The sequence below is a fragment of the Protomyctophum parallelum genome (genome assembly GCF_964188405.1).
Source record: "Protomyctophum parallelum genome assembly, chromosome: 4".
Classification (NCBI taxonomy): domain Eukaryota; kingdom Metazoa; phylum Chordata; class Actinopteri; order Myctophiformes; family Myctophidae; genus Protomyctophum; species Protomyctophum parallelum.
This window is the reverse complement of record NC_139700.1, coordinates 20275079-20300024: the sequence shown is the minus strand read 5'-3', so window position 1 is coordinate 20300024 and position 24946 is coordinate 20275079. Positions and strand designations below refer to the sequence as shown.

Below are 24946 nucleotides of genomic sequence, written 5' to 3'. Positions count from 1 at the left end.
GTATCAGGCCTTACAGATACGTACATCAAAACGCTGTCACGTGAATGCTACTGTGAGTGATGACCTCAATGTGTGTAATCCTAACAGATTCAGAGGAGATGGTGCGTAGTGGATGGTGTGTGGAGGTTTCAGACGACGTGACTGGATGACGGACAGGTGTCTTACCTGAACCATTTGAACAAAAGAGCAACGAGACAGGGCCTGAAGGCATCACTAGTGTACCACAGACTGACTGACGGGCGAGAGTAATACAATACCTCTCTAAACATATCTCTCTTACGCGCGCGCGCATGCATGCATGCATGCACGCACCCGCACACACTCACACACAAACACACACAAAGCAGAGCTGAAAGCCTACTTACACCCGGGCAAAATCTAAGTGATATGTTCACCCGGTCCTCCTTTTGTCACACACAAAAGGCCCAAGAGGTAGGCTTTCCATTTGGTGTGAGACAGACAGCTGTATTTCATGTTGGCTACTTGGTAAAATGTGATGCAAGCCTGTATCGAGTTACCGTCGCTACAACAGTTTTGGAATGGAGGGGGTGGGGGTGGAATTGATGGCTATCAGCGACATTCAAGATGCGTCAAATAATACCACACAAAAAAAAATGTTAAACTGAAACTTTGGAGAAAGACAAAAAAAAGGGGAAAAGACAAAAACTCACACACAAGAATGATCCTAACGTATCTCCTGATGCCATGTTTTTTCCCCTGGGCTCTTTTAAATAGAACGGCTGTCCTCTGTGATATCAGAGAACAGTGGCTGCTTCGTTCCTATATCTAGACAACAACCGTTTCTCAAAACAGCCTGGCAGGCGGGCAGGCAGGGCAGGCAGGCGCAGGGCTATGCAGGCTCAGCTGGCCCTCTGTATATTTCAACACAGTTCTCATGCTAAGTCATCATGGGTGGTTTCAACAACAACAAGACCTTTAGGACCAGTCAGTGGCTTTCTGGGAGGTCAGCCCTGCTCGCCCAGAGCCTCGTTCTAGCCTAGTGATCCCTCTGCTGGCCGAGCCCGTCCACCACTGGCTGCTGCCAGGGATGAGCCCCCCGTCCGTGGGTCTAGAGCACTGGTTGAAAACCAGTGGTCCGGGGACCACCAGTGGTCCTTGAGGGGGTTAAAGGTGGCCCCCAGCTAAATGGTCCCGTAACGGTCCATTTGGTTTCATATTATGCTCTGAAAAGTTCAATTATTGTTAAACATCTGCATTACTTAATTTACAATAATTCTACACAATTAGAGAATGTAGAATAATTGCCTGTTATCTCTCCTATGGTACCAACATCAATACAGCATGAGATTGTGGACAAAATGTTATCCAAGGATAACAAAATATATTCTGTAGTTTTGGGTCTGAGAGAAATGGTGGTCTGTGGCTCAAATGCCGAATATGCCTTGATATGAAAAGGGTTGAAATGACAGAAGGGGGGGGGGGGGGGGGGTTCTGAGCTGCCATGTCAAAAGGTGAACGATAAATAAATCCCACGTGTCAGGAGCCAGGGCTCCAGGAGATCACCTACATCAAATTAAACCAGGACGGAGATGACATGACTACTAAATGAATATAAAGAGAGCGATGGAGTGTCTCTGAGTGTTCCCTCCATACACATCGATCGAACCCTGTTGATAATCATTGTGTTCTCAATTTAATGCGCGAGTCCCTCCGAATGAGAAATATGAAGGTGCGTGGCATCTGGAGGAGAAGCTATGGAGTGACCCCTCCTCGGTTCAGCCAACCATCTTCATTTTAATTAAAAATCTTTCATTGCAGTAAGAGTTATGGAGCAGCAGTCTGGAGAATAGTTGGCAGTTATGTATACATGACTATGTCTGCACTCTCCGCTGCTGCACTAACACTATCAGTTATGTACACACTTACAGTTGTACACTTACAGTTTTCAACTGTAAGTGTTCAATTTCAGTTTTCAACTGAAATCATGCACAAGGGATGGTGATTCAATATCTTCTGCTTTATATAGGTTTTTTTCATCAAGCCAATTCAACATGAAACTGTGATTTAAATATATATCCCCTGAATATGTGAACTGCCAGCCTAGGTGCCTGGACCACTAGGTCCAGGCACCACTAGCCCAGGCCATGTTGACAATTTTTTGAAGATTCTGCCTTTAATGTCATGCCCAAAATAGGGATGACAGGTTGAGGTGGTTTAATTGGATAGATACTGTACTGCATAGCATGTATGCAATCACAGTCTCTGTGAAATTTAGAGTTAATTTGATGCATGATTAGACAACAACCATATCTTCATTGATTAGAATTAGAATGTACAGGACGAGCTGGAAAAATCCTCTGACTATCCATCAGCTATAACTGAGAGGTATATACATATACACTGCAAGGGTATTTGCTGCAAGAATGTGCATGTGAACTGTTTATAGCACCATATTGGTGAATTGCTTCTTTCCACTGCCATGTTTATGATTATCATACTGTCAAACAGGCGGGAAAAAAATGACCCGCATTTGGGAAAGGAAATGATTTAGAGGAGGTAAAGGAGAGGGTATCAATTATTCCCAGCTGGAAAAAAAAGCTGTGAATGAAGGAGGTGCACGGGCCAAAGGTGGCGCATATAGCACCAACAGTTGTCAGCCTCACAAAGAGCACGCTGAAAAGCCAATCTCATATTGCAGCCCGAGAGGTTACCTTGCTTTAACGAGCTGCCTTCCCATGGAAAAGCACTTGGAGACAAAACAGCCCAGAGACAAGAGGGGGTGATGTCACCCCCTCCACCGAAAGCGCTGAACCCTAACTGTGTACATTTCAGGGCTCATTTATAATCTCACAAAGCAAGGGGAGAGAGCCATCGCAATATATGAGGGGACACATAAACAATAATAATGACCCCGTCATAAAAGGCGATCACCATCTTCTCCCCGTCGCTTCAGACGCACGTCAGTGTAGTATAGTTTTGCGGGTTAAATGGATGCTGTTAGCTTTGTGCTTGGGATGGTTGTGTGTGTGTGTGTGTGTGTGTGTGTGGGGGGGGGGGGGGTTACGCACCACTTCCTCATCGGAGAGCTCCCGTCCCTGGATGCTGCTACTGTCGCGGACGGCCTGTTGGTGCCTCTTGCCCTTGGTGTGGCTGAACAGGTGCACCTCTGAGGTGATCTGTGAACGCAAACACAGCGGTCAGGGGTTACTGCTGAGGACACAATGAAGACGTGGGCAGGAAGGGGTCAGTGCAGTGGAGTCCCCCGGGAGGCTGGTGAAACAATATGCTACAGGGACACAACCCGACCTGACCCCCCCAACCCCCTGCTCTTTGCGCTAGGTCACAGAGTAGAGTAGGGAATTACACTGGAGGACTGTAGTGCTTGAGAATGAAAGATGTATTTATCCATTTAACCACTCGTGCATATACATGTGTTGGGAGTGGGACAGGGGGAGTAATTCATCCATGACAATTGCTAATGAGTTCTTAGTTTGTCATTTAAAGTTGTATTTTATCAATACTATTCAGGCTAACAGCAACCTAGAATGAATCGATGAATTGGATACACAGACAGGACCCAAATGGAAACAAGCCATAGTGCTTTCTTGGGTTATCCTTTTGTATTTGTAGGGAAGTGTATCTCTTTACTTTTTTTGTTGCATACCGTTAATAAAGTATTCGGTGAACCCTTTGGATGCGTGTTTGACTGTACCCTGTACTGAATACATTTCTGTTTGACTGTACCCTGTACTGAATACATTTCTGTTTGACTGTACCCTGTACTGATTACATTTCTGTTTGACTGTACCCTGTACTGATCACATTTCTGTTTGACTGTACCCTGTACTGATCACATTTCTGTTTGACTGTATCCTATACTGATTACATTTCTGTTTGACTGTATCCTATACTGATTACATTTCTGTTTGACTGTATCCTGTACTGATCACATTTCTGCCAATAGAGTACGGTATTCAATCAATCAAAGCAGTTGGTGAATCCACTCAAGACATATTTATACTGTACTGTTGCCCAAAATGGTCAAATTTCTGTCAGGCATTTCCTACCCTCAAACCTTAAATCTTCAAACCATTTAAGAGTCAGATTAACCCGGGGGGGAAATAAATACTGGACGCCCCATAGACAAATACCATGGGGTCCAAAGGAGACTTTGGGAATGGCCACAAGTGGAGGCAGGTGTGCATCAGGCAACAATGTTGTTCTCTCAGTGTTGGAACAAAGCCTACTGTCAGATGGCCTGTGTTTAATGTCATTAAATAGAGTGCTTGCTGCTGCTGACCCATCCATGATCTCTGGTGTCAGACGCTGGCCAAGGTCATCTGACATTTTAACAAGATTCCCTCTTTCACCCCCTCCGTCCCCCTCTTTATCTGATGCCGCTTATGAGCCTCAAGGAGTCTCAGGCCGGAGTTATACTTATTTGCGCGCAGGTGTCACACAGCAGAAATAGCAGAACTACAATCTCACGACATCTTGCTCTGTGGCGCGTAGTGAGCTTGTAGATCTGCCATTGTCGGTGCGCGACACCGGCATGCAACCAAGTATAAACTGGGCGTGAAGTCACCCTTGCAGCCATGACTGTCGGCTCATCAAAGATAAATGTGTTTGCCTGTGGATTTGTTGCCTGTCAGGCTGTCACGAGAGAGAGAGAGAGAGAGAGAGAGAGAGAAAGAGAGTGAGTGTGAGAGAGAGAGAGCTAGAGAGAGAGAGAAAGGCAGCATCATCAAGGCCAGACGTAAATCTCAGAGATATATCCCAGAGTTCATGTTTAATCAATGCAGTTAAATCCTCGTTTAAATGTGCTCTCTTCCCAAAAATCCTCTGAATCACCTTCCAGTCAGCATTTTTGTATGCATGGAGCCTGCCAATAGAGCACAGCTGCAGCCACCGGTGTCTATGTATCTTCTTCCCTCATGTCTATGTAAACCAGCAAGACCCACAAATTAAACTTATGGAAGTGAGATAATGAAGTAAAAGGTGAACATCGACTTGATAATGGAATAAGCCAATTAGAGAGTCACACAACATGCCAAGGTGTTTTCCATGCTGTATGAAAACCTAAATGCTTGGCATAAGGAGTGCATTTAAAAATAAAACCTTCTTTTTTTTGCCACCGTCAGTGTCCGAACCAAGGTCACGGGTAGGTGTTGCATGCAGCTCACTAGAAAGCTTCTAGTAGAAACTACAGTTCTTTAATCAAAATGAGCAAAATGAAGATTGAACTGAGCAGTGTCGTCTTAAGGTCTATTCACAGTCCAGTTTTCGGTGAAGAGGTGACCACCGAAATGGTGTTTAGTAAAAACAGAGAGATGTGTCGTGTGAGCGGTGACCACCGCGGCGTGACATAATGTTGTAGTTTTCGGTAGTCACCTCTTCACCGAAAACTGGACTATGAATAGGCCTTTAGCCTATACTGTACGTACCACAACATTACACAGCGAACAGTGCTTCTTGCGCTCGTACGGCGTCAGTTTGGGGGCGTAGTCGGTGTTGGCGTGTCTGCCGCTGCTGAGCTCAGCGGCCTTCTCTTTCCTCTGCTCCAACTGCTCCATGTGTCGACGGCTGCTTTCGTCATGCTGGAGGAGGGGAAGGAGCCAGACAGGACGGTCACAGGGGGAAACGGACAACTGCTGGCATGCATATTTAACCGCCGTTAGTGGCGCTGCAGCGGTCACGTGCCTTCATTTGGATTTTTTTCTGCAGCTCCTCCATGGCCTCCTGCTGAGCGGCGCTCAGAGCGGCCAGGCGTTCCTCACGATCTCTGAGGAAAGTAGAGAAGAGAGCTGTGAAAATACACTCGCTGTACGAACTCGTCGAACTCCATGCGACGCCTGGTCTGTGTCTCTCAGCTATTGGTTGAGACAAGAGTTACATTCACATAATGTTGGATTCTTACAAAAGGCATGTGCAGACTGTATAAAGGTGGCTCTATTGCCTCTTTGTTTCGAGTTTTAAGTTTGTGTTGACATATAGTTGCCTCATGGTTCAGTCTTTAGCTATCAATAATAAGTTGATGTACTATGTATGAAGTTTATGACAGAAGCTGAACAAAATGCAGTGGTCAGGGCAAAAATGCACCATACAGGATTGCTGCTTGTCTGTGTGTTGTGACGGTATAATGCCTTGGCCATCTGGTCAAATGGAAATAAATAATGAAATACATTTTTAATCAATAAGAACAAAAGTGCTTTTCAAGAAAAATGTTGGTGTGATTAATAGTTTGTTCTTTTACGTGCATAGATTTTCAACTACGGCCAAAGTGTCATACTCATCGGGCATTTCGGAATCTTTCATGGCTGGAATTTATTCTCTTTTGTGATGTAGTCAAGCCATGGGACATTGACAACACACGCACGCACGCACACTATTATAAATACCTGCCCCCTTTTCAATCACACAACTTAACACAATTTGTGCCCAAGACGTCTCCAGACGTCCTAGGAATTATCATACAGACAGAAAGACAGACTAACCCTGTTCTAGACGGCTTGGCCTTCAGCCATGCCTTTCAAAAAAATAAATTTCTTGTCAACCGTCGACACGGTTGATGTCTCACTATGACAAAAACAACCACGTCACATGTCGACAACAAACGATTCCGATTCCCTCAGAACAAACCTGGCCCGTTCCCTCGCAGCGTCTTCCCTCGCTCGCTCTTTGTCCTGCCTCTGCTGTTCGATGCGGGCCTCCTGCTCCTTTCGCTTCGTCAACAGCTCCTCCACCCTCGCCTGCCGATCTGCCTCCAGAGCCCGCTTGCGCTCCTTTAAGCGAGCAGAGGAAAGGAGGGAAATGTGGTTAGTGTAAAAGCAGTGGTTCCCACACTTTTTAGCTCGATTCCCCAAAGATAAGTTTTCCCGGGTCGGGTCGCAAACTAGTGAAAATAGCAGATCTACAAGCTCACAAAGCGTCGCTTCGCATCACGTTGTGAGCTTGTAGATCGGCTATTTTAACTGCTTCTACAATTCAAGGCCAACGTGTATGTTGGGACGGGATTATAGGCCGATTCATGGGTACATGATTTGGTCTGGGATTTCTCCTTTAAAGGACAACTTTAGTTTTTTTCAACCAAGGTTCATGTTTTAGGTGGTTATTAGAGAAAGTAAAAGATGAGTCTTAATTTTCTTTTCATTTGCTGCTTTCTTTTTTTTTCGGGATTTTAGCTCTTTTTGACAGGGGGGCGGGGGCATTCGAGCATGGGGCTAAATATGTACTTTTTTACATAATTTTACGGTGATTTCTTTTTTCATGGTTTACTATAGTCCTAATAAACGCCAGGAAATTACATCTGGCAACAACAGATCACAAGAACTACTGAATGTGAAGGTAGCCTACTGGGGGAAGGCTTATACTGTGTGTATAGGCTCAATATGTCAGTTTGTCACATTCAATAGATCCTGTGAATCTTTTGTGGTCTGATGTAATTTCTTGGGGTTTAGGTATAAATAATAAAATAATAAATCGCCATAATATTTAGCCCCATGCTCGAATGCCCCCGCTCCCCTGTCAAAAACTGCAAAAATCCCCAAAACAAAAGAATGCAGCAAATGAAAGAAAAATAACACTCACCTTTTAGTTTCTCTAATAACAACCTAAAACATGAACCTTGGTTGAAAAAAACTAAAGTTGTCCTTTAAACGTTGGTTTTCTAATTTATGGAATTACTTAGATTTTCCTTTGATTTCTTCATGAAATTACTGGGGAAAAAATCTTTGTTTGACAATCCGGGAATGTCCTCAATATGGCCAACACTACTTGCCTTGTCATACTCGGAAGAAGGAATATTGTTTGCCGAAACGTTGCTCTTTTAATAAAAGAATAGGTTTTTGTATCGTGACTATGAGCTGTGCGACCTTCTTCCTCACGTTTTGTCTCCCGTGGTCAGCACCTCCTCACTATTGGAGTGAGACTGTGTGCTCCTACCTCTTTGTTTGAAATTATAATCATTCAAAACTAAATTAAGGGAAACAAAAAATAAAGGGACCGAAAATCTGAAAATCTGTCCGCGACCCACAAAAATCCCCCGACCTACTGTTTGGGAACCCGTGGGGTAAAGGGTTATGGCCTATTCATAGCCCAGTTTTCGGTCACCTCTTCACTGAAAACTGGGCTATGAATAGGCCTTTATACCCGACAAACGGATCTGACGTGTGGTGTGTACACTGTGCAGTGAGGAGGAGGCCCAGGTGAGCATTAAGGGTACCTGTACAGCCCCGTCTCGGGCTTGCTTCTCCTCCTGCCTCCTCTGTCTCTCCTCCTGCAGCTCGTTGAGACGCTGCTCATACTCGTTGAGCTTGGCCAGGACGTCGTGCCGCTTGTTCTGCGCTTCCAGCGTGTTGATGAACGCTATTTCATTCACCTGCACAGACAAGGGGCGCAGACAGCAGCAATAATGAATAACTAGAAATGCACTCTGTCGAGGTGCCAACTTGCGCCTTGCACACAAATAGGCCATACAAATAGGCCTATTTGGACAACACCGACATACGCAGCCTGTACAGTACTTGCGCGCTCTGCTTGGGCAAGTAACTCTCTCTACTATGTTAAGAATCTGCCTAACCCTAACCCATTGACATATTAGGCAAGGTCACAGCCTGATCAGAGTCCCATTGACCCATATTCAAGACGGGAACCCCTTTTGGGTTAGTTGTTGCTATGTACAGTATAGCAACACCTTTCCTTAGTTTTTCTGAAAACTTAGGTCAGGATTTAGAAGTCATTTTTTGAATCGTCCTCAGTACCTTCTGAGAGGCACTAGCACCTCCAATGCATGTCTTTCCGAAATTACGTCGTAGGCCAGCCAAATGTTTGACCGTAACCGGTCGCCAGCCAAGTCTATGGACTTTAATGTTTGTTTAGGGACAACATAAGACGTCATCTGGCTGATATAAATACTGCCTCGCTGCGCCCTCCACTTCACACAAGTGTGATTTTTTATTTATTTGTGCTTTATTGTGACAGTAAAGTGAGACCAAACTACATGCATAACAGATTCTGGGCCAGGAATCAAACTCAGGACAATGTGGTTCAACTTTATTTAGAGTTTACCAGAGTACAACTGAACTGCAATCTGAACTTGAAATTGAAAACATGATGAAAAGAACGTATTATGAAATATGACAATCACAAACATGTTTGGTAGTCTTTAAGGATCAAAGCCTTTAACCAAGATCATTGAGGTCGCTCTCCACAACCCTGTGACAGACTAAGAACAAATATAGAGCTTCTATGAGCAGTTTTAAGAGACAAAACAGTACATGACTTAATCCACACATCTATTCATTCTGGCTACTGTATTTTGTAATGTTTTCCTAAATTGGCTCCTACTGCAGATAAAGAAAGCAGCAGGAAAACAATGGCTTTTTCCCATTGCAGTCCTTTTCATAATTCAGTGTTTTAGCCAAAGCGATGCAGGCCTAATTATTATATGAATTTCATTCCATACCAAAACTGTGTCGCGTGAGCGTGTGTGATTCTGATCTGTGTGTGTGTTGACACTACAGACATGCAGAAGAACTGGGGAGGCGGAGGCCGGGGGGTGCGCTGCCCGGAGAGATGTAGAAAGTGATGTAGAGTGCTTCGCGGCCAGGGAACATAATATTGGGATTCTGAACACATTCACATGGTAGGCGGGTATGGTTTGACCCTAAAAGAATTGGAACAAAAGGTTTCTCAACTGTTTGTTGTAGTACAAATTCAAAACAGGTGGTACGCAGGACAGTTGAGTGATATCTAACGAGAACTTCCAAACTCCAACACTTAGCCCATATACTGCCTACTGCTGGGACTGTGAGCCGATTTCAATGTAGCACACGCTGGACTCATATCCTGTCTGGGCGTCCATTTTTAATGCTAAATAAATAGTGTCGATGCTAGCGAGCTAAAATGAAGCAATCCTTGCTCTGCAAAGCGCCAATGTTTCCATCTAAACCACCGGATAATCAGCAAAGACCTCTGAACATCGCACATTTTATCCAAACCATGGAGAGCTCTGTAGATTTATTCAGCTTTTTAGTCAGCCTGTATAAAGGGAGGTGAATGGCAGCGTGGTTGCACAATCCGGTCTAGGATCACTAAAGAAGAAAAGGCCAAGCCAAAATAATAATAAATAAAAATAAATCAGCGATCCGGTTTGATATCAATAATAAAGCTTATAAGACGGAACATTACGCCAGAAGCAGTTGCTGGCTAGATTCCTTATGACGGAACGTTCCGCCAGGAGCAGTAAAATCGTTAGAAAAAAAACATATGGGCTTAGAGAGGGTGTGCAAGTCAGTACAGACTACAGAGCTATCACAACATGTACAGTATCTAGTGTCTAGGCAGGGGTGGAGTGTGGCATGGATAGGGTTCAGATTTGCTTGTCACAGACATCTTATTCCCGAGACTGTAGTAGTTGCGTGGGGTTTTAGTACAAAATTAATTTCACGTTTACTTTGTGTTTGGTACTACTGGCAATAGCCTTGAGCCCTGGGCTCCAGTCTCGGTCTCCCCATATGCACCTGCCTATGGGCAAAGAATTAAGCTAGAACTGAAATGTCCAGTCTTTGACATGGACTTTTGTGGTTCACTATGTATCAAAGTATTTCAACACTTACGTTTAATTTAAGTAAGTACCACTGCAAAGTAGCACATTTAATTAGTCAAATTGCTCAACTTTCATGCTTAATTTATACGACAGTGACGCTCGTTGAAAATGTATAATCTACAAGCTGAGAAGGCGCTGCGATGCGGACCGGTCCAGGCGAAGCACTGTGCTTTAACCCATTCTGGGCGGGAACCCATTTTGGTGTTAGCACTATGTTATGCTTTAGCTATTGAAAAATAGCAGATCTACAAGCTCATAGAGCGCCACCGAGTGGCGCGCTACGAGCTTGTAGGTCTGCTATTTTTGAGAAATCGAAGAGCGACTGACATCGAAGACATTTTTAGAATCTGATTTCAGGTCAGAATGGGTTAAGCTAGAGGGAAGCCCGGCCTCTACTCTACCTTAGCCTCCTCCTCTTGGGCTTTCTTCACGATGGCCTGGAGCTGCAGCTCGCGCTTGAACTCGGCGTGCAACAGCTTCTCCTCCATCATCCTCCGACGCTGATCCAGCAACTCCTCCTTCCATTTCCGCACCTCCTTCTCCTGCAAACCACACACACAGAAAAAGAGACAAGGAAGACGAAGGGTTGAAAAAAAGAAAAGCGCCAGTCAGCTCGTTTAAACTCAAGGTACAATCCTGCGAGGAGAGAACGACTAGGGTTCCTTGAGCCAGTCTGTTGTTATCCTCTCCAGCGTGTCCACATGGGGATTAATAAGAGTACACAGCACTTCATGTATTTATGTGGTTAATCCTGATTTATTCTCAGACTCACTCATCTCACCAGGGCCCGGAGAACAAAAACAAACTTCATGAAAGACTGTTGACTTTGGCCTGGGGGCTCTCACACTAGTGTCTGTGGCCAGCTGGCCTGGACGAGAGCGGGGGCAGGGGGCTATGATATTTAGTGATTCTATCTGGCAGTGCGCTGACAGAACCTCTCCTCGTGAGCCAGGCTGGGCTCGGGCCGGCATGGGTTTTCTTCCAGGGTGCTTTTCCCTCCACTCACCCTCTCCAGGAGCTTCTGCAGTTTGTGCGTCTTCTCCTCCCTCAGCTTGTCCCTCAGCTGTTGAGCCTTCAGTTGCTTCTCCTCATGTTTCTTCTTAGACTCGGCGATGGTCCTGCCAACAAGACACGGAAACAAACCATTACATCTGCTTCTGCTTCCTCATCACCGTCGCCGACACACAATGAGCTAGTGTGGACTCTGACACAGGATGCTGCAGGTGGCAATACAAGCCTAAAAGCAATGAACAGTAGGGCCTTTTGTAAGGCGGCCAATTTTAATCCATGGGTAGAATACAGGCTGTGAAACGAAGGGGTGAGTAACCCCTTTAAAAACCCCACTGCCATCAATGTGCCCTTGAGCTAACTTAATGCCCAACTGGTCAAGTAGAACAGCTGGTTGTGCTAGGTGCTCACAAATGTCAGTAGGGTGTAACTGAGTAAATGGTTCCTGAAAAACGACACGCAAGAGCGCCAAGCTCACTTACCTTTTGCGTGACGGAGAGGATAATTTCTCGTGCATGTGGATCCCGTGTCCAGGGGGGCGGGAAGGCTCCTCCTCCACAATGTCCCCCCACGACGTGCTCTGACGCAATGCCTCACGAGCTGCGTTGACAACAGACAAAATATGTTATGAGCAGGCGACTCACTAAAATATCATTAATTGCATTACCGAGAGAGAAAACCCAGTGGTTAATGAGGTCTAAAGTCATACAGTACCTTCATAATCAGCCAGCATATCAGTCCAGTCAATATTCAGGCCACAGCCTCCACTGCCAATGCTGGCCTGTAAATGAAGAGCAGTGTTCATTATACTGCAAGGTTGACTAAAATCGAAAATCTGTTTACCATATCAAAAGGTTATGATGAAGCACATATGAGACGCATGAGCTGTCTTACAGTGAAGTCACTTTCATTATCCGTCTCCAGCTCATTGTTCTCAGCCTGAATCTCTCTGGTTAGCTGCTCCTCTTCGGCTATGGCACTGGCAATAGCCTCCTCATTGGCCCGCTCCAATCGGTCAGCCAGCTCCTCTTTCTTAGCTAGGACCTCTGCCATGGACTGGGGCTGGACACAAGGCACAAACACCAACTCACACACGGCATTTCACATGCCACATTGTCCACACTCGTTAGTTCATTAAACCAAAATCAGAAATTTGGTACAAAATTTCCAGCATTTCCATTAATTAATACATCAATTAACTGATTCATTGTAATAACAGAAGTGATTAAAAAAGGTAAGAGAACACCAATTCAAACCCAATCACAGATTCTACCACACGATCACTACAAAACAGCAAATCACAAGTGAGGAAGCATTCACGACTCATGCAGGGCATGTTCGCTGTGAGGATGAAGAGATGGCGGGAGGAGTCAAATGATGAAAGAATATCACCAATTACTTACTACTGTACATAACATCTGATATGAAGCGGATATTTCTGCCCCGAGAAACCTTTGTTTTGGTGACAAAACTGCATCCAAAGAAACTGCAAAGTTTACTCCAACCTTGGACCGATATACAGCCTATAATCAAGGCATTTATTTATAGGGGTGTGTCTTAATGTGAGTCAGACCACTCCGAGCCATCCACTGTTTTGCATAGCATTAATGAAGGAGTGAGGGAGAGGGTTCTCTCAACACTGAGGAAACTCTAAATCATTACAAGGCTTATCTGTAACATTCAATGCGAGTAGGCTGGCAGAACAGAAACACCCGGTCAGTGAAATACCTTTGAAATACCATAGACATAACCAAATAGCAAGCTTAATTAATTTAAGGACTTGGGTCATCATGGGCTAGTGCACTATTGAAGGGCAAGTTTAACTATTTTAGCCCTATATATTATTTGTCTCTTACATACGTGTAGAATTTGGATCTGCCGAGAATAGCATCTCTAGGGTCAGCTGTAAAATGTTGCTGTTTCAACCGACATACTCTAGAGCTAATATTGTATGTAGGACAGGTCCAGCTACTACAAGAGGCAAATTAAATAAATATAGGTCTAAAGTTCTTAGCAAATAATAACCAAATTTTTAGTTTGCCATTAAGATCACACCTGCCACAAGCAAGGTGCATGGATTGAAATTGGACTATTGGAATTAACTGCTAACTGGACCTTCTGTATGCGGAGAGCGCCTTTAAAAGTATGATTAGAAAGACACAAACAAGGCACATATGTTCTTGGGGGGGCTAACTTAACATACATCACTTGAGTTCAAAGGCCACCTACATGTCGTTACTGGCCAACAATACCATTCGCAGTAAACTGGTCTCTGCCGGGCAGAGCTATGCAGCGATGTCAGCACGTCTGGCCTGGAGATTTCTTAAGACTGACTTTGTTTAGGCGGCGAAGGCCCCCCGGGGATCCCTGAACGCCCCCCACCTCCCCTTCCTCCCCCCTCTGCTCCTCCATCTCTCAGCACTCACAGTGGAAAGCTCTGTGGGGTCCAGTACACTCTCCAGTTTCACCGCTGCCATGGGAGCCTCGGCCTGTCCTGGAACAGATGTTGCCATGCCGTGCGACGCACCCCCCACAGTCTCCCCGTCCCCTTGGTCCGTGGTCAGGGGTTGGTCTGGGGATGGGGAAAGGGCCGAGGTGTGGACCGTGACAGGCGGGGCGAGGGCTATGGGAGGGGCCGGGTCTGAGGATGTGGCGGGGTCTGGTGGGGGTGATTGGGGACGAGTGGGGGCTGAATTGGGATTGGGGGGCACGTCGCCGTGGGATGCGTCCACACACTGCCCTGCATCTTGCACGCGCTCTGCTGGGGGCTGCACCGACACAGTCACACACAAACACACGCACAAACACCATTAAACACATGCATATTGTCAAGCATTTCATGAAAGCAGTAACCAAATCCAAACAATCAAAATACTCTCACACAGCACTCCAAATAAAAACAAAACACACACCCATGCAGGGGAGGCTAGAACCAACATGCCCTGTACATTCAATTCGGATCAAAAGATACAGATACAGTAGTGGAGTGGAAAATACAGATTTTGTATTTCAACAATCAACCATAACAAATAACCATAACACACCCATAACACATGCGTTTTCAAGGCATCAATAAGAGTATTTATTTCATGAAGAGTGAAAATGGGATTTCTGCCCCTGAAACGTCAGCGTGCAAATCAATCGTCTTAAAAGCCCGTCTCGACAGCCTGTCTATGAATACCGTGGAGCCCAAAACAAAAACAACGTGGGCTGATAAAACAGTCTAATGTTACTCTGCTCCTCGTGAATAATTGATATCTGGGGACTGCCGGGGAGGAGTCGTGGATTGGGGGGGGGGGGTGTCAGAGTGAGGGAGCAGACCTCAGCTAGTACCTCCATCATGTTCCCCTTCTCAGAGTCCCCTGCCTCCTCCTCCAGGAGGGCAGGCTCCACAGGGACTTGTTGCCCCAAGACCAACAGGACCCCGTCATTGTCCTGCTGGGGGCAGGGAGGCTGGGCTTTCTGCTGCGGCTCAAATTGTCGACGGCTGTTCTTGGTAGTGGTCTCCTGGTTGGAGACGACGTGAGCCATGACTGGGCTGACCTTGAGCACGATGGCGGCGGAGCGAGGCTTGGCGGGACGACCTCGCTGGACGGTCTCCCAACCCTCGGCGTCCTTCTTACCTGGGAGACACCGGGGGAATATAACGCCAACATGCAAGGACCCATGATGCGCAATCCGCGCTATAACGTGTCGTTTTATTAGCATTTGTTTGGGCTTTTGTTTCAGCTCTTTGAGCTGCCGAAACAGGGATTAGGGGGATTAATTAATAGAAAATTACACACACAATAATGTATTGTTGTATGAAATCTATCTATCTATCTATCTATCTATCTATCTATCTATCTATCTATCTATCTATCTATCTATCGTATGACACAGTGATCGATTCACTTACCTAGCAAATACCACAAGCGAGCAAATGTTATGTACCATTAGCTTGCATTGAAATATAAACAGCTTCTCCTGAACAGCAATACACTGTGCATTAGCATGGCAACGTACTTTCAAAATCTATTGATTTACAAGCTCTGTGAAAAGATACGTTTGATGACTGCCTCCCTGACCCAAATTCCCTAATGTGACCACGGCTGCACCGTGGGTAAAAAAAAAAGGTTAGGTTCTCTAGAAGGCCACTCTTAGAATAGTCCGAATTTGTCACACCCAGGGACTAGGAGCTGTTCTTACCCGTTTTCTCTATGGGGAAGCTGTTGCTGGTGACTGGAAGAGACTGGGAACTCTTGACTCGGTCAGCCCAGCTAGGGCCTGTGTGGGAGAGACGAGCCGAAGCCAGCGCAGATGAAGGACCACTGAATGGACACGCACGCACACACGCACACGCACGCGCGCACACACACACACACACACACACACACACACACACACACACACACACACACACACACACACACACACACACACACACACACACACACACACACACACACACAGTAAGACCAAATAACTGGCAACCCATTTCAATGAAGGCTAAAGCAGAGGCAGGTACTTAAAAATAAAAAAATTTAAAAATTAAAAAATTTAAAAAAAAAACACCTTATTAGCCAAGTGCTAACTAATTATCCGAAGACAAAGTAGCTCAGCTCATTCTGCCTGTCCAAACATTAGACTTATATTAGTCTGATGGTGGTGTCTTTCCAACGCCAGTTCTCTCCACTCTCATGGTGCATCATGGGACAGTATTGAGCAACAACAGGCCTCCATCATGATCAATACCCATTTCCTGCCGCATCCGATTACAGAGCACCGCTCCTATTGAACCGATGCCTCAGCAGTCTTTAACAAACACTTTTATCTACACCTCCCGTAGTTTCTGTGGCCAAAGAGCGAGAGACTCGACAAATTGCATTAAAACAAATGCTTCGCCAACAGCAATCAATCGCCCACCCATTAGCAGATAGCGTTAGCCTACGTGGCCGGCACCTTCACAGGAGGCACGGCTTTATAGTGCATCATTTCAAACATCGATTTACTAATAACACCACGTGTCATGATACAATAGTAACAAAATTAGTCTGTGCTTATCTTTTACCGTAAAATCATACGTCTAATGGTGGGAGGGATATAAAACCTGTGTATAGTGATGGCAGGCAGGCTCCGGTGTGCGGGAGACTGTGACAGCTTACAGTACGTGAAAGCTTACCAAAAGTTGAGGGTGCGGCGTGCGCTTGGAGAGGCAACGATTCTGTCAGCCGAGGTGCTGGGCATCACATGACGTCCCGGAGACATCTTACGTACTTCCCAGGCTAAAGAGGTGGGCCTGAAAACACAATACATTCAGACATTATCATACCAATACTCACAAAAAGTAAAAGTATACTGCAATGTAGAAATACAGTAAAAATCCGGAATTCAATTTGTACGTGAGTAAAAGTAAGAGTCAATTTACTTCTAGTACCAAAAGTAAAAGTATACTCGTTGTGCAGAATGTCTCATTTCAAGTTTTCAAATGTATTATAATCTTATCTAATAGCTACAAACTGAGTTTGTAGATCGGCCAACATGAATACAGACAAATGGCCAACATGAATACAGAGCTGAAGTGGTTTGTAATAATAATCTACAAAATAACTAGTAACTAAAGTAAAAAAAAATAAAGAAGAAAAACATTTAGTGGAGTAAAAATACAATATTTGGATCGAAAATGTAGCGGAGGGCCCATGCCGTAGCGTAACGGTCTGGGCACCGGACTGGTGATCCAGTCGCGGTGTGCCGCGGGTTCGACTCCCGGACCCGACACGGCCTTTACCGCATGTCATCCCCCCATCTCTCTCCCGTTTCCTGTCAGCCTACTTTCTATCCCTTAAAAAATCAATAAAGGCGTAAGCCGCAAAAAAATATCTTAAAAAAAAAAAAAAAAAAAAATGTAGCGGAGTAGAAGTAAAGGTATTGGAAATTGGGAATACTCACTTAAAGTACAAATACCTCAAAAGTGTAATTAAGTAAATGTACTTAGTTACTTTACACCACTGTGTACTAATTGTTATTCCTAGCGGTTGACTACACACTTGGCACACACTGGTGTTGGGCAAAAGGCTGATTGGCCCACAGCAAATGTATGTAGTAAACAAGGCATGTAAAAGTTTCAGGTTGCTGCACTGATTAACAACACTTTATATGTACAAAACGGGAGGCAGCAGGGGGATTTTTATTTCTTTGTCAATGCGCGGGTGCAGTGGTCATTGTGTTAAAGACAAGCCAATAAACTGGGGATCTCTTTGAATTAAAGCCAAGTCTATCGATCAGTTCTGTTTGAGACTCAAAGCCGAGGCTCAGACACCAGCACTTCGAGTTTCACCTCGGGGAGCAATTGAAAATTGTACAAGCGAGTGGGAGAGAGAAAGTGAATGACACACACAATGAAGGTAAGCGAGAGAGAGGTGTGATAGAGATAGAAGAAGCCCGCCTACATCACCTGTTCTGGGCGTCTGTTTTTTCCAACTTCTCCTGGAGCTGAATCCAGTCTATGAGAGCTTTGAAGTCCCGTACATAGTTGTCCAGCATCATCAGTACCTCCTGTAACAACAATTACAAACACATGAACTGTGAGAACCAGCAGGCAGCATCACATATTGTTGTTGGTGGAAGAACTGTGAGAACCAGCAGGCAGCATCACATATTGTTGTTGGTGGAAGATGGAGTCTTTTTTTCTGCCTTTTTATTCCTCTTCCCAATTTAGTCGTAATGCCAACTTTAATTATACAATGAATACGTAAACAGTTTATATAAAATACCCACAGTGAAATGTATTTTATTTAACCACTGTGGCCATATTCAAGGAATAGCCAATCTACAAGCTCACAATATGTTCACAATGTGTTCATTCATTGTGTGCAATCATTGTGAGCTTGTAGATCTGCTATTTGTTTTATATTTTGATAATGTTTTTAGCGGCAGGTTCATAGGGCACATTTGCTATATTTCCAATATTGAGTTTGTCAAAAAGATATCAGCTAGACCAGTGGTCTAGTAAATATCCTTTTTTCGTTTCGTACATTTTTTTTATTATTATTATTCCAAAAGATTTTCAAAGATGTCCAAAACAAATTCACAACTTTTCATGAATTAAAAACACATTTTTCAAAAGAATTTCCCAAATAAAAAAAATAAATCTTCCAAATTCCATTAAAGAAAAATTAAACGTAACGTTAACTGCCACCATGTGGCCATAGAGGGTAGTTAGATGCACCAGCCGGAATGTAATAAACATATGCGTTGTGAGCCCACGTGAGCCATGATGTCACAAGTTTTGCGGATTCACCGGCATTTTGCCTGTTTACATGGAGACGGGAGGAAACAGCGTTTTCAAAGCTTTCCACTCTGGTGTTTTCACTTTGTTCCGTTTTCACCCCCCGAAAGCTGTTCTCGTCTAAAGAGACCCCAGCATATATTTTATTTTGCCGTTTTACATGGACACCGTTCTCGTGTAAAGGGGGAATTAAATGGGACACTGTGGGATGTGCGTGCACGTTTCCTGGTGCTCGGGTAAGCAAGGCGCTGCCTAGCAACCGGGCCAGTGTTAAAAGTTGATTTTCAGCTAAACCGTTTCATATCGATAAAGTACATTAATTGATGGAGAATTCCGAAAAAGGCAGACAATGGTTGGATTTTAATTGAGGGAATACTCCCTCAATTAAAATAATTGAGAAATACATTTCTCTCATGAGAGGCTCTAGCCCCCTCCTATTCCCAGCTTTGTGTGTTTTTGTGCCTATAGCCAGCTTTCTGTGCCTGTGTACCACGGAATTGAGGATAAAAATCACACCCGTGTGTGAAGTGAGGGACACTCTTATCATCGTACATCATCCATTCATTGTCAATGGGAATTTAATGTTTGTGTAAGACGAAAATCTACAGAACAGTGAGTGTGGCAATTGTGTTTGGTCGGAATGTGATGATGTATGATAATGTATGATGATAGGAGCGCCCCTCACTTCACACGAGTGTGATTTTTATTTTCATTGAAGGAACAGAAAAAACCAAAAGCTAAGAAAAGGTTCCTTTTATACAGCTCAAGAGTGTACAAATGGAACCAAGTGCACTCTTGTGGTTCCATTTGGTTCCATTTGTACAGTTAAATTAATAGCCAGAATAAATGAGACCTAATAATGCGTGTGTGGGATTCTTCCTGACAGAGAGTACCATACCCAACGGTGGACTGGACTCAAATGTGTGCAGATCTGTTCCCCAGAGCTCTTGTGAAACAGACAGAGTTGATTGATGGGGAGTGGTGAGGGAGTGGTAATTGAGAGTAAAGCCTCACAGTGCTTTTAGTTAATAGACAAGTCAGGGCAGTGAAAGATGTGTCCAGCAGCAGGTCTTGCTGATTAGAGCTGGTTAACAGGCCAGGCCCACTGCCATGGCCTGCTGTTCATTTGGTAATGAAGGCTCCGAAGGAGGAGGGGTTAGTGGAGAGAGTCTTGTTCTCTGACAGATGGACAGACAGTGAGTGAAGGCGCCATAAAGCTATGGCTCACACACAGCATGTTAACAGGCACACTTACCTAAATACAACCCTCTCATAACATTTCACGAAGAATGACGCTTCAAATGCCAGAGGCGGAAGACCGCAAAGTTAGATCGACAGTAAAAGCCGGCGGTTAACTGCATTTGTCTGTACTCGTTAAGTCCAAACAAGACACGATGAGCACATCCCCGTCTACCTTTAACTCACCCTGAATGACAACTTAAAAACTTCTGAGCTCTCAAGACAGACCTCAGATTATTCTCATTCAGAATCATTTCACATTGTCCCGTCTAACATGCAGTAACACTGTTTAAATCAATCTTTTCATTTCTCTGTGAAGAATAAAAGGAGTCATCAACAACAACAAAAATAATTCCATGCATTTTCCTTTGCTCCCATGTGGCATATGTCATATAAATCAGGACTCGGGTGGAGGGAACAGTTGATAAGAACTAATTGGGGCTGTAGGCCTTGGGGTTAAAGAGTGGGCGTTATTAATATGCATGTATGAATCATTCCGCTGGGCTAGGGTTGAGGAAACCATTATGCAGCTGAACCAACTCATTCAGAAGCAGAGGGATAGGACAGCGAATTTCTATATTACAGTATGCAAGTCATGAAGGACCAGAGCTTTGTCCCAGGAAGCAATGGTAAGATGTCCGTTTGAAAGCATACAGTGCAGATTAATGATACTATGTTTGGGCGGGGAGTGGGAGGGAGGGGGGTTGGGGGCAATCAGACCAATGTGCTTATTTTCCAGATAACACCATCATCTATCACATTCCATTAGGCCACGTTGGGTGGGATGGAGATGGAGATTAGAGGCAGCACCCGGCTCCCTGGCCATTACACGTCACAGGGGTGAGAACAGAATACAGTGGCATGAGAGCAACATTGGCTAGACCTCTGACACGGGTCAACTGGGGAGCGTGTCTGCCGCGCCACAGGGGGCTATGCCACTGACCACAGACCATCCACCATGGGCGTGCTCAACATAATTCTGTATGGCAGAGGAATCAATAGCGCACCACCAGAACATAGTCATGCCAACATCAGCCTCCGGGGCAATGATGGAGAGCACTGACTGTGTGTGATCAAACCAGTGATCCAACTGATGCATTATCCTGCGATAAGTCAAGAAATTAGTTTTAAGTTTCTATTGTGCAAAATCCGAATAGTTTCTGCTCAACTTACTGGTGCTTTATCGGAAGGAAAGAAAATGGCAACACCAATATACACCTGCTCAACCACTACTATATAAAGATTATTATACCAATATACACCTGCTCAACCCCTACTATATAAAGATTATTATACCAATATACACCTGCTCAACCCCTACTATATAAAGAGTATGATAGAGCAGTGGTTTTCAACTGGTGGTCCTTGGACCACTGGTGGTCCGTGAAGGTATTGCATGTGGTCCCTGACCATTCATTTAGGAAATTGAAGAATTGTTTTAATCGACCACTAGTTGGTGCACTAAATGACCTGATGTATTGATGACACATCAATGTTGTCAGTTACTGGGAAGTCAGATATAACTTCTTCAAAAAAGGGAACTAGAATTGCAGGCCTACCGTGGATTGACTGGTTGAGTCACAACTATTAGCAAACATGCCCATATAATCATGCTTAGATAGCATTTCTGCAGACTTAGATAGCATCTGATACAGACTTATAGCATGTTATGTAGACGGCACTATAATTGCATTGTATATAGTCATAGCACGCCATAGTACATATGTATAGCATAGTAGTATATATATATATAGTTTATATGTATAGTCTCATAATATAGATATTCCACTGTTATTTTCTTAGCTTACGCATGTTTTATGATAAATGCTTTTGTGATGTATTCCCATGCTTTTGTTCTTGATTATTGTAAATCGCTCTGGATTAAGAGCGTCTGCTAAATGCCTAAATTGTAAATTGTAATCACATACACTTCTGTATGAGTTTATGGAAGGTTAAGAGAACAGAATAAGGGCAACCATGGGAAAGGAATAGATCAGTGGTTCTCAATCGTTTTTGAGCTCCGGACCACTAGCATATGTCAGTTAAATAATGACTGTTAAGGGCTTGATTTACGTCACCTCAAATTAACAAATTAAATGAACTTAACAGTCAATATTTCATTTCAAGCTTTTCCCCCCACACCACGCTCATATCCCCCCACCCAACACAACAATGGTCCCCAGGTTGATTCTTAGTCAGGGTGGTGGTCCCTCCCTGGTTCAAACCCCTGTTAGAGAGCACAATACTGAAGCAATACGTTTGTTCCACAGGCTCAGGGTATGCTGTCTGCATCATTTCAGTGATGGGGGTTAGCTTTCAGAGCTGTCTCAAACAGGGCCATGTGATATGATGTGATGGAGTAAAAATAGATTGTTCTTCCATCCAGCAAAACTATTACAGAGCGCATTCAAATCACACTGCTTACAGTATGTCATCAATATTCAATCCCCTCAGCCAGGCCCGACAGAGGCCTGTGATAATTCTCTCACCACACCAGTGCGCCTTAAGAGAGCCTCTCTGTGACATAAAGCAGAAATTACAAGGAATGTGATGCTCAGGGGGAGAAATAGTTATCAGCTCAATATCCCCCTCTAGTGTTCAGCAAGTGTAGCGCCGTTCAGCCTCACCAATTGCCCTTTCCTCTGGTTCACTATACGTCCTCATTGGCCCTAAAAGGTACATTTTATATTTGAAAATAGTCTGCTTTGATAGAGGAGACCAACCTTGCATTCTACGACACTCTGGTCAGATTCACAGGTGACATAAATCTCATCCACGGCCCTCCGTAGGTTGTCGAACAGGAAGGCCCAGTAGCGTGCCCGCAGGTCCACCTTGCGTGGCGGTCTGGCTTTAGTCGGGCTCTTCTCCGTCCCCTTGTCCAGCAGAGCAGTGTTTTTACTGTCCACCCCTGCATTCTGTGTAGAGAGTAGAGACACGGCAGGAATCAAATCAAGGGCTTACCCCATTTTGACCTGAGATCAGATTCTAAAAATGTCTTCTACATCCTGACAGTTTTCTGAAAATGCTACGTTTGTGGTTCTTCAATTTTTCAAAAATAGCAGACCTACAAGCTCGTAGCGCGCCACTCGGTGGCGCGCTATGAGCTTGTAGATCTGCTATTTTTCAATAGCTAAAGCATAACATAATGCTAACACCAAAAGGGGTTCCCGCCCAAAATGGGTTAACGAAGAATATAAGACGACTCTGATTATAAGACGACCCCCATTTTTCATGACTCATTTGTGGGAGAAAAAAAACATTGAATGTCAAATAGTCCAGTCCCCGATTATAACACAACCCCGTTTCCACACGGGTGTGATACTTATATCTATGATCAGAGTAGCATAAATGTTCAGTATTTCTATTATCCATTATTCTCAGAATTGCCAATTATGTGTATTATATCATCATTTCAATACCATAATGCACATACCTGTTTCTTATTCCGGTGTATTCCAGTGTTGATTCGCTGTGTCCTCAAATTATTAGAGATGCTTTTGGACTTTGCTATGATGTGAGAAGATGAGAAAACACAATGATGGCGCCTGTAGGTGGTTGCAGCCAGCCAGCCTCTAACAGAACAAACAGCCGTGCCTGCCTGGCAGCATACAGTACATGGTGACTTCACACACAGCAAGTACAGTTTAAGAAGCCTTTACATAAAAATAAATAACAACCCAAACACTTCTACAAGCAACAACCATGTAGTGTAAAGATAGGTATGGCTTCACCTAATTTAACCACTTAACCACTATGTTATATTTCCTTGTACGACAGCGTCGTGCAAAAATAGATGATCTACCAGCTACAACAGTGCCACATCACAGCAAACACGTTGCAAGTTTGTAGATCGGCTATTGTAACAATGTTTTTAATAAAATAAAATAAAATAGGAAATAAGAAATAAAGACAAAACATTCATGTTTTGGTTAGGTTATATACAGTATGTCACAGATTCACGTTTTACATGATACATGACTACCATGTGATTAATATGTTTGTATGCTAGATGTGTCTGTTGTTTGTGTGTGAGAGAAAGAGAGCGAGTCTAGTCTAGGGAAATAGAAACAAAGGGAGAGCAATGAACTAAGTTGGCCTAAACAAAGCTTACTTTGGCATAAAGCCTAAACAATGTGGACAAATAGAAGTCTGTTACTTTGCCAACTAGGGCTGCCTAACAGGCATATAAAGGATCCCTTTTTCCGGTTTTCTTTCTGGGGCGACAGTCATCAAACCACAACTGACCATATCAACGCTGTTTTCTTTGCATTATATTTACACAACCATTTACCTTGTCATTTGTTGACTATGGTTCATGCCATTTTATTTACTCTGATCTCATCAGTCACTCTGGATAAAAATGCCTAAATCGTAAATTGTAATTGCACATTGAGTCAAGTCACCTGAAGTCAATATCATCAAACCATCTGTCACTGAGGAACAGCAGCATGAACGGTAAAAAAAGAAAAACACACAAGCCCAAAAAAAAAGAAAAACTAAATTGCTTAAATTAATTAATTACAAGCTGCATTATTATTATTTGTGGGGGTTCGCTATAACTGCGTCTGTGTCAGTTTCAGCGCAGTGCACACACACGCAATAATAGTTGGCGTGCACAGCAGGAACAGGACAGCAGGTTAGGTTGTTGCTATCCCATTGGCTGAGAGCAAAAAGTGTCGTTGCCTAGAGACGAGGCTACCAATGAGAAAACCAGCTGCACTAGCTTGCACATCGATTATAGACTCAGCTTGCTATTGCATAACAGCTGGTAAAAAGAAAGAGACCACACTCTATTCTGGTAACTTCAATATTAACTCCTGAGTCCTGACCGCATTGATGTGACACCTGCAATACTGTAAGTTTAG

The 24946-nt window shown here is 44.1% G+C and overlaps 1 protein-coding gene across 2 annotated transcripts in view; it reads right to left on the bottom strand.

Annotated features, from left to right (window-relative positions):
• scaper (S-phase cyclin A-associated protein in the ER) overlaps positions 1-24946 on the bottom strand; it is an 82477-nt gene that overhangs the window by 47553 nt on the left and 9978 nt on the right. The window contains exons 3-19 of one of the 2 annotated variants that reach the window (XM_083763419.1): positions 23515-23588; positions 22805-22996; positions 18009-18109; positions 16737-16853; positions 15764-15885; positions 14897-15198; positions 14002-14343; positions 12470-12637; positions 12290-12356; positions 12058-12175; positions 11574-11685; positions 10969-11109; positions 8183-8338; positions 6601-6743; positions 5662-5743; positions 5406-5558; positions 3030-3137 (exon numbers count right to left, since the gene is read on the bottom strand). In XM_083763419.1, coding sequence (XP_083619545.1) covers positions 3030-3137; positions 5406-5558; positions 5662-5743; positions 6601-6743; positions 8183-8338; positions 10969-11109; positions 11574-11685; positions 12058-12175; positions 12290-12356; positions 12470-12637; positions 14002-14343; positions 14897-15198; positions 15764-15885; positions 16737-16853; positions 18009-18109; positions 22805-22996; positions 23515-23588 — 2498 coding nt within the window. The remainder of the gene's footprint in view (positions 1-3029; positions 3138-5405; positions 5559-5661; positions 5744-6600; positions 6744-8182; positions 8339-10968; positions 11110-11573; positions 11686-12057; positions 12176-12289; positions 12357-12469; positions 12638-14001; positions 14344-14896; positions 15199-15763; positions 15886-16736; positions 16854-18008; positions 18110-22804; positions 22997-23514; positions 23589-24946) is intronic. The other variant, XM_083763420.1, reaches the window with a different exon arrangement.